The sequence below is a fragment of the Chrysemys picta genome, chromosome 3, assembly GCF_011386835.1.
Source record: "Chrysemys picta bellii isolate R12L10 chromosome 3, ASM1138683v2, whole genome shotgun sequence".
NCBI classification, from domain to species: domain Eukaryota; kingdom Metazoa; phylum Chordata; order Testudines; family Emydidae; genus Chrysemys; species Chrysemys picta.
Window position 1 is genome coordinate 83,790,456 of NC_088793.1, and position 10,623 is coordinate 83,801,078.

A 10,623-nucleotide genomic window follows, 5' to 3' on the forward strand; every position below is an offset into this window, starting at 1 on the left:
AGTGTACATGGGGCCGTAGAGTGAGGGAGGTGTAGCAAATAAATAACCAGGGTCCTTGTCCCAGGGGTTTAATGGTCTTGGCACATGCAGGTAAGAAATGGAACAATACAAGAGAACAGCACTGGATTCATGATGCACACAATGTTTGGTAAATATAATCCCATATCTGGGACTAGATTTATTCTGGCCTCAAATCTCCTGTTCTGAAAGGCATCCAGTCTCCCTTTAATTCCCCTTCATCTCAGTATAATCCTAACTGGGACTAACACCTCATGCCCAAGTTTTTTCTCTCCCTGCCATCTACAATCTTCCAGGCACCTCCTCCTCCCACTCTGCTGCATTTTTGTTGCTTGGCTTCCTCTCTCTCTTCTTCTAGTGTCAGTCTCTACCGGAGATTCCTGGGATTTGAGCCAGCACCTTGACTATCTAGTCAAGCCCAGCACCCCTCATCTCCTCTGTTTTGGGCTCTAGCAATGGACCAGCTATCCTACTGGCTGACTTGCCGATTTATCCTCAGGTTCTAATATCTGTCTCCACATTTCTTCTCTCTCCACTCCTTCAGCCTTGGCTGTTCCCCTCCCCCTGGACCTTCCCCTCACCCCGTTTGTGATTTCCCATTCATTCACCACTCCAATTTTGCTGCAGACTTGGACTCTCTCCACCCTCCCTCCAATCCATTGATTTCATTGTATTTATCTATAACTTCATGCTCTCCTCAACACTTGACACCTGTTGCCTATTCGTCCCCACTAACTCCTAGGCTTTGTACTATCTTCTGCTCTCTACTTTCACTCTTGCCTTGGGTTCCTTTTCTTTTTGTTTTCAAACATGTCCCTGCATCCTCCATAAAAATGCATCCCTCTCTCCATCTCAACTTATATCTCTATAGGATAATGGAAGGATAAGCCAAACCGGATCATCAGCTATGATATTTTTATTTCAAAGAGGGCAGATTTTGGAGAATTAATCAAAGAAGTGATATGGATTGAAGAGCTTAAGGACTTAATGTGGAGGAGACTTGGAATTGCTTCAAACCAAGTATACAAAAAAAAAAAAACCCTATCTGAAATTTGCATCCCAAGCAAGGGGAAAAGACATGTAGGGAAAGGCTCCAGACCCATCTGGATGAATATCCACCTCAAAAAGGTTATTAGGAGTAAGCAGAGAGCCTCCAGGGAATGGAAAAAAGGGGCTGATCAGCAAAGAAAGCTTCATTGCAGAGGTTAGAAAATGTAGGAATAAAGTGAGAATTGCTAAAAGTCAAGCTGAATTAGCTCCTGCCAAAGAAATAGTTATAAAAATAATAAGAAAATAAGGATGGATGAGGTTGGGCTGCTAATATATATATATATATATATAGAGAGAGAGAGAGAGAGAGAGAGAGATACCTATCTCATAGAACTGGAAGGGACCCTCAAAGGCCATGGGAGTCTAGCCCCCTGCCTTCACTAGCAGGACCAAGTACTGATTGTGCCCCAGATCCCTAAGTGACCTCCTTAAGGATTAAACTCACAACCCTGGGTTTAGCAGGCCAATGCTCAAACCACAGAGCTATCCCTCCCCGCCATGCAGTCTTGATGGGAAAGAGATTAAAGATATCTAGGTATGGCACAAAAACTAAATGAATACTTGGCCTCAATTTTCAATAAGGCTGATAATATGGAACGTAGCCATGAAGGCAGTATGGCTGATGGAAATGAGTGTCTAGAAGTGGAAATGACCACCTTTGAGGTGGAGGAAAATCTTAAAGAGTTTAATGCACTCAAATTGCTGGGAACCAGATAATTTCCATCCCAGAATACTGAAAGAACTGGCACATGAGATTGCTAGTTTGCTAGCAAGGATTTTTAATAATCTATATAGGGGTGGTACCATATGACTGGACATTAGTTAATGTTGTACCTATATTCAGGAAAAGGAAAAAAGTGATCTGGGCAGTTATAGACCTGCTAGTCTGACCTCAGAAGTATGCAAAGCTTTAGAACAAATTGTGAAGGAAAGAATAATTAAATTCACTGAGATAAATGGTAAAGGGATTGTAATGCAACTTGGGCTTACCGAAGGTTCATCGGGAGAATCTAACCTGATTTCCTTCTTTGAGAAAATAACTCATTCTTTTTATACTTGGATTTCAGTAAAGCATTTGACATAGTACCAAATAGGAATTAAATTAGGAAAGATGGGGATCAGTGCAAGAATTGTGAAGTGGATAAGAAAGTGGCTAAAGAGTAGAAGGCAATGGATTGTGCTGAAAGGTGAGTCATTGGACTGGAGGGAGGTTATTAGTGGAGTCCCTCAAGGATCTGTATTGGTACCAAGCTTACTTAAATATTGTTATTAATGACTTTGGCACAAAAAATAGGAGTGTACTAATAAAATGTGCTGATACAAGTTGAGGAATTACATTAGTGGCTCATAGTCATCCTGCGGTCATCCCACACACCCAGGTCTCTCTTGTCCTCTGTTGCTTCCAGCTAATGAGCCCCCAGTTTGTAGCAGAAATTCTTATTAGGGCTGTCAAGTGATTAAAAAAATTAATCGCAAGATTAATCGCACTGTTAAACAATAATAGAATACCATTTATTTAAATATTTTTTGATGTTTTCTACATTTTCAAATACACCTCTACCCTGATATAACGCGACCCAATAGAACACGAATTCGGATATAACACGGTAAAGCAGTGCTCTGGGGGGGTGGGGCTGCGCACTCCAGTGGATCAAAGCAAGTTCGATATAACGTGGTTTCACCTATAACGCAGTTAGATATTTTGGCTCCCGAGGACAGCATTATATTGGGGTAGAGGTGTAATATTAATTTATTAGCATAGCAAATACATATTTTATCTTCAAAGTTAATATTTAGATTACTAATAATTATGTCTAGAATATTATTTTAAAGACTGTTAAATGGAATAATTCTAATTTTGTGTTGTAGTATGCCTTCCCCTATATGTCAGAGCAATGCACACAAATAGGTGGAAAATCAGATAACTAAGTCAAAGGGGGAGGAAAAAACCTAATTTCTGATTTTCCCTTACAAGAAAAAAATACATGAAAATGAACTGCAGGTAACTTTTTTGGTATTTGTGTGCATATATCATGCTATTATATCACCCTAACGAGGAGAGCACCATCTGATAAGAGTCTCTCTTCTTCATGTGTGGTATTATAAGGATCACCGTTTCTGAAAGAAGGACCAAATATGATGAAATTGTGTATCAAGTGTCATGAGATCATCACAACCATAAAAGTGATTAACTACCCCCAAAATATGCCCAGATAACCTTAACCATGGAACGACTGCAGGAATCTGAAATGTCTAGTAAGATCTGCATGTAGCTTGATATTTGAAAAGGATACATCACCTCTCTCTCTTTTTATTTCTGACTGCTTCTTTATAAGTTGCAAAGTTTTCATGCATGCATTAAATCAACCAAGCATGGGACTTAACCTGCATTCCTTGTACATCCAAATCTCACCTTGAAGTCAGTGGGAGTTTGGGGTGAGCCAGAGAGACCACTGAAGTCAGACACAAAGTAATCAATGCTTATTGTCCATTTCCACATGGGAAAACCTCCATAATTAAAATGAAAAATGGTAGAAGTAGTAGTAGGCCATGATGTCCTCTATGAACATGTTATTATTGATGATCATCATACAGTGCTTTGCATCCAAGGAGCACAAAGCATTACAGAAAACTGCAGGAATTGCCTTATAATATATGGAAAAGTTTATCACCATTAAACAAGAGCTCACATTAAGTCCCCCATGCACAAGTACACACATTCAGGTCCCTAGGACCCAGTTGGTTTGCTGGCATGCACACATACACCAGTATGGATGGTTTGTTTGTCCTTTCATTTGTTTTTTTCTCACTCTTGTCTTAGGGGAGAAGCAACTTTAAAGCATGGGAGAGACAGACAGAGAGAGCATGACGCCCTATAATCCAACAAGTCAACTTCCCGAGCTCAAACACGAACTGATTTTTTTTTCTTCCCCCGCCTTATAAAAAAGAAATTGACTTTTGTTTGGAGTTTGTGAGAAGTGGGACTCGGGGCCCAGTCAATGGGGCTCCCCGCGGCGCAGGCTGAGTGGAGCCATCTCGAACCAGTCAGCCGCGGCACCAATTAATCCGCTCTTTGTCACAGCCCCAGCCTCAGCAGCAGCAGCGGCAGTGGCGGCAGCGGCAGCAACACATTTGCCCATTGTTCAGCCCTTCATGCAATGGGATTTACCCTTTCAAAGAACCAGTTTTGTCCCAAAGAGTTCGAGCGGAAGTTTCTCACTGACAATTTGCCCCAAATAGATAGATTTGTCAGCAGCAACCTTTAAAAGCAAAAAGCCACACCAGAAAAAAAAAAAAAGGTGCATCCCTCTGTCTGTGGATCTGGCCTGGTGAGGTGAGCTAGGGACGCAGTCTGGCTCTGAGGTAGGGGAGAACTAAGCAGCCTGGATGGGGCGCTTGTTTGCCTCAAGACAGATCATGGGAAGGGTAAATGGCCTGGATGAGGCTCTTATTCATCTCCTGACAGATATAACAGGGAAGCTAACATGCTCCCAAGGCAGCAGAGTTCTGAAAGGCGTCAGGGGAGGGTGTTCTTTTACGTGCTGTTGGCATGCTTGCTCCTCAGCATTGCATTAGGCCAAGCAGGCTTTATGGACTCCAGAAACACCGGTGGCAGGGCTGGAGCAACAGGCCAGGCCCGGTTCTCCATTGCCCAGCCCCTGGGCTTGTCATTTACACTAGTGCCAACTGGATGTAAAATGCTACTACATCAGAATGGGAACACTTCCCACATGCAGTGCACTGGTGCGAATGACTGCCCAAGGGGCAGGGGCAGGGCAAAACACCTTCCAGTCTTTTTCAGGAGCAGGGCTGCTTCACTGTGCTGGGGCAGGTCTTCAGCTGCTGGTATAAATGGTCATAGCTCCCTTGTAGTCAATTTATACCAGCTGAGGATCTGCCCCCCTAAGGCTGCAAAACATAGCTATTTGCACCTGACAAGGTGAGCAGAGGAGTATACTCAGGCACACAGCCTAGCCCAGGAGAACAGGCCCAGTGGAGGGTAGCCTTTAGGAGCTGTGCCACCCTATCAAGCATACAGAAATGCACACTCTAGAGGAAGCGGGGCTATCATCAAGGATAAAGTTTCAATAATCTCAGTTTAGAGCAACAGTTTGAGAGAGAGTGAAACACATGATTGATCTCACCAATGACTCCACCTCCCTTCCCATAACACCCTTTCCTGCGCATATAGAATCATAGAATATCAGGGTTGGAAGGGACCTCAGGAGGTCATCTAGTCCAATCCGCCTGCTCAAAGCAGGACCAATCCCCATAGCATGTTGGTGGATGTGACGCTTATGTGAGCTCTGTGATGCTGGAAATTAAAGCCCTCTATTTATCCAGAAACTGCTGGGAGGGGTTCAATGGCCTGACTCATAGGATCAGCCTTGTACATGCCAAGGAACTGTATCAAACCCAGGATTAGGCAAATGTACATGGAATTTGCCCAATTCCAGGAGCCCATCCTCAGCAAAGATGCCCAATTCATTGAATAATAAGTAGTTCTTTTGTAACAGGGGCCCTTATCCACAGCCCTTAAAGTGGACTGGGTCACAGGGGCAGGCAAGGGAGGGGGGGCTCTGTGTCACAAACCAAGCCAAGAAAACCAGAGATCTCTGAGACAGGCCCATGGCAGGCTGCCTACCAAAGCGGGAGCAATAGAAATGTATCTAACCCAGCTATCCTGGCCCTACACTTTTGCAGGGAGCAAATGAAATCACATCACTGGGAGATAAGAAGTCTGGCTCTTCTGTGGGACCACTTCAAATCTACCAGAGATAAGGCAAGACAATCTACTTCATTCAAGACCATCAACACTTGAGCATTGCTTGACTTACAGTTAGCTATTTTATAGCACTCAAAAGTTTACTAGGAACTTCACAGAAGACTGAAAAATATGGGACCAAGTTCAGAGTGATGTATAAGATGGTGTCAACCCCTTTACACTCACTTAAGATCACGTATGCTTGCTCTTTTGGTGGGTAATAGAATGTCAGTGGGTGTAACTTATAAAATGTGAGGTGTTAAATGATGTTTGGGACGGCTTTAACTAACGCCTTCTTCTGGCTCCACAATGGGCAAGTTCCACTCCTTCAAAGCAGTCGTTCTCAACCAGGGGTACACGTACCTGCGGATGCACACAGAGGTCTTCCCGGGGGTACATCAACTCATCTAGATATTTGCCTAGTTTTACAACAGGCTACATTAAAAAGCACTAGCGAAGTCAGTACAAACTAAAATTTCATACAGACAATGACTTGTTTATACCGCTCTATATACTATACACTGACATGTAAATACAATATTTATATTCCAATTGATTTATTTTATATTATATGGTAAAAATGAGAAAGTAAGCAATTTTTCAGTAACAGTGCGCTGTGACACTTTTGTATTTTCATGTCCGATTTTGTAAGCAAGTGGTTTTTAAGTGAGGTGAAACGTAGGGGTACACAAGACAAATCAGACTCCTGAAAGGGGCACAGTAGTCTGGAAAGGTGGAAAGCCACTGCTTTAAAGCCTCTTGCACCTCAGTAGAGCAGGTTTAAGTGAAAATATGGCTCTCAGAGTAAGCATGGGTGTGTGTCTAACTTAGACCTCCTTATGCTTGTGAATTTGGTCCACAGTACCTGTCCCCAAAAGCGAACAGTCTAAATACTAGAGATGACAAAATGGGAGGATGACAAAAGATAGGAAGGGGACAGGCTGAGGAAGGGCAAGCGTTACACAGCAGTGCAATCATGTGGTCGCTCAATTTAGGCATATCCACCTTGGGGTGGTTCTTTTCAGTTTCATTGTTGTTGTTTGGTTGGCGTGGATGGGCGGGTTGATTTTTTTAAACCAGACGGCCCACACTGACCTTACTCGGGCTCAATCCAGTGAGATGCTGAGCATTTCCTGAAAGGTGAGAAGTGCCCTTAACTCCCAGGGCACTGAGTATCTCAGAGGATCAGGCCGCCCTTTTGAATTTTATAGCAAGTCCTGCATTTTCAAATATTGTTTTGGTTAAAATCATCGAGATATGGGGCTGTGTCTCTTGGAGAGACCTGGACTTTGGGCCTCTAGACATGGAAAATCCACCTAAGGATGGGATCCAGGGAGGTTGCAGTGGTCCAAGGCATCCGCAAGCTCTGCTAGTGGCACCGGCTAGCACAACACCAAATGCGGTCAGGACACCCAGGAGAGATGCTTATTCCACATCTCTCGTGGGGAAGCTCCACGAGTGGGATTTCTATGGAAGTCCAATGGTAAATTAAAGCTGCCTTCCCCTGGCAGAGCACTGGAAAACAGCCCCTGCATCCATGAGGGGAAACCAAGCTCATGAAGTTAACATAAGCAGAGCTGTACTTTGCTCATCAGGTGATGGCTTTGCTTATGATCTCTTACAGACCAGAAATACAAACAGTTGGTTTTTACAGTGTGCAATAATTCCACTGTAGAGCAGCAGTTGATTTCTTATTGTGACGCTGGCAAACCAGGTGCCAGCTCATGCCAAGGGCCCCATGTCTCAACTGAACACTGACAAATACAAAGCTAGAATTAGTCTGGCTCACCTGTGTGTTAGTATGGTCAAAACAGGTATTAGAGTTATAGAAATGTGCTTAGTCTTTAGTCTGTATTGAATGCTTGTATGTTGCCACATGTATTAATCTCACTTAACATCGGTATCTCATATTGTAAGGTGAGCATTTGCATTATCGTTGTGTGTGACTTGATTTCGCCATGTCTGGTGGCGGTAAGGGTGGTAAAGACTTGGAGAAGGGAGGTGCCAAGCGCCATCGTAAAGTGCTTCTGGATAATATCCAAGGTATTACCAAGCCAGCTATTCGTCGCTTGGCTCGACGCGGTGGGGTGAAGCATATTTCGGGGTTGATCTACGAAGAGACCCGGGGAGTGCTGAAGGTGTTCTTGGAGAACGTGATCTGCGATGCTGTCACTTACGCTGAACATGCCAAGCGAAAGACTGTAATGGCTATGGATGTGGTTTATGCCCTGAAGCACCAGGGTCGTACTCTCTATGGTTTTGGCGGCTAAACGGGTCACTAAAGTCAACAGGATAAGCCTCTGTAACTGCGTAAATCACCAGACAGGCGAGAAGCATGAACTAGTGTGAAACAATAGGCTCCAACAGAAGGTGTGCGAAAAAGGCCCTTCGACACCAGACAAACGATTGTGGAACATGACAGGACAAAAGACTTTGTCGATTGCTCTCTCCACTCTCAGCCCCCATGAAGAGGCAATATGCCAGTATCTGCAACTTGTAGCAGAAGGGGGGAAGGAACAAAAAGCCCTAACAAGGAGGAACTATATATTTATACCGCTTGGACTGTGAGAGGCAAGGATTACTAAACATAAGCAAAAGATCCCCAGAGCTTAGCCTGGGTTAGCCCTAAGGGACATATAGAGCTTGCTTATTATAGAAGCTTCTATCACCTTTTGAAAATTAAGACTGTAACTCATTTGTGTGTATAGGTTTACCTGCTTTAACCTTGTAAATAACTCTCTTGTTTCCTTTTCCTAGTTAATAAAGCTTTAGATAGTTTATTGTAGGATTGGTTACACGGATTGTCTTTGGTGTAACATATAGCATGCAACTGAGCTGGGTTAAGTGACTAGGCTTTGCGACTGGGAGTAATCTGAATTTATCACAAAGGCAGGTTTACCTGGGTGGTGAGATGGATCAGAGTACCGAAGAGGATTGTCTGTGACTCCATGTTAACGTTGTTATAGTGCCTGAGGAGTTTACAGCTGGTAACATCTGAATATAGAACTTGCAACCAATTTGGAGTTTGTGCCTGAGATAGGTACGCAGGATCTTATGCCACTGCAGGGTAGCTTGACACTCATGTGTAAGATGTGAAAGGAAAGAACTTGTTCTTTGCTCATCCATCAGGTGATTAGGTACTTAACCTCATATAGGGAATATCTCTAGGTGGTGTCTAACAAGACTTCAGCAGTTTGAGCCACTACTTGCTGCAGATGACAATACAATAGTATTTAAACAAACGTATCTGACAACAGAAAACTGGTTAATTACCAAGCAGTGGTTTTGTAGTTAATTCTCCCTGTACATGTTCAGTATTTTGTCCATTTTTAAAAGGGTTTTATAAACCATTATTTAAAATTTAGGACAGTCCCCTCTGAACCTCACCAAAGGCTCTTACGCAAAGTAAGCTGCCACAGGGTAAGAGGGAAGGTGCTCTCATGGATTGGTAACTGATTGAAACAAAGGGTAGGTATAAATGGTCAGTTTTCAGAATGGAGAGAGATAAATAGTGGAGTCCCCCAGGGGTCTGTTCTGGGACCAGTCCTATTCAACAGATTCATAAATGATCTGGAAAAAGGAGTAAACAGTGAGGTGGCAAAATTTGCAGATGATATAAAATTACTAAAGATAGTTAAAACCCAGGCAGACTGCGAAAAGCTACAAAAGGATCTCTCAAAATTGAGTGACGGGGCAACAAAATGGCAGATGAAGTTTAATGTTGATAAATGCAAAGTAATGCACATTGGAAAGCATAATCCCAACTATACATATAATAAGATTGGGACTTTTCAGCTTGGAAAAGAGACGGCTACGGGGAGATATTATTGAGGTCTATAAAATCATGACTAATGTAGAGAAAGTAGATAAGGAAGTGTTGGTTATCTTTTCACATAACACAAGAACTAAGGGTCATCCAATGAAATTAATAGGCAGCAGGTTTAAAACAAATAAAAGGAAGTATTTCTTCACACAACACTCTGTCAACCTGTGGAACTCCTTGCCAGAGGATGTCGTGAAGGCCAAGACCAGGAACAGGGTTCAAAAAAGAACTAGATAAATTCATGGAGGATAAGTCCATCAATGGCTATTAGCCAGGATAGGCAAGAATGGTGTCTCTAGGCTCTGTTTGCCAGAAGCTGGGAATGAGCGACAGGGGAGGGATCACTTGATGATTACCTGTTCTGTTCATTCCCTCTGGGGCACCTGGCACTGGCCACTGTCGGAAGACAGGATACTGGGCTAGATGGACCCTTGGTCTGACCCAGTAGAGCCATTCTTATGTTCTTATGTTAATCATCTTCTTAGTTGGAACAAAAAGTATTTGTTAGAACAAAAGACGTCATCTCCAATTTTGACTCTTTGTAACTAACTGAAAAGTAATAGATGTATACTATAGTGCCAGGCAACTGTGCTTTCACCCTGCTAGCACTACCCCAAAGCAGAATAAATATCAAAAATGGTTAACACTAAAAATATTAGTATTAATATTTATAAAAATACTCTCTGCATGTACGTCACCATATTACATTAAACCATATTTATTGCCATTACACCATCCACACTAACCCTGAGAGGATGTTTAAATATATTGTATATTGCCATACACAGAATCATGCTACAAGAGAAAGAACTATCCCATGATTCCCAGCACCGTTTACACTGATCTGTGTTTCACTAGGAGAAGGATCTCCCCCAACAAAGAGGTAAAATATTTGAAGGTTCTCAGCCTTTATCATGTGAGCCACATCTTGCTAAAGAGACTGTCTCATGCACCATCTTCCCTCCCA

At 42.9% G+C, this 10,623-nt stretch overlaps 1 protein-coding gene across 1 annotated transcript; it reads left to right on the forward strand.

Annotated features, from left to right (window-relative positions):
* Positions 1 to 7,791: 7,791 nt before the first annotated feature.
* LOC101943271 (histone H4-like) lies at positions 7,792 to 8,123 on the forward strand. The gene has a single exon (XM_005287663.2). The coding sequence runs from the start codon at positions 7,792 to 7,794 to the stop codon at positions 8,101 to 8,103; it is 312 nt and encodes a 103-aa protein (XP_005287720.1). The 3' UTR covers positions 8,104 to 8,123.
* Positions 8,124 to 10,623: the final 2,500 nt, after the last annotated feature.

Excerpts from the sequence above, each read along its gene's own strand:
- LOC101943271 (XM_005287663.2), top strand. The coding sequence starts at position 7,792 with ATGTCTGGTGGCGGTAAGGGTGGTAAAGACTTGGAGAAGGGAGGTGCC.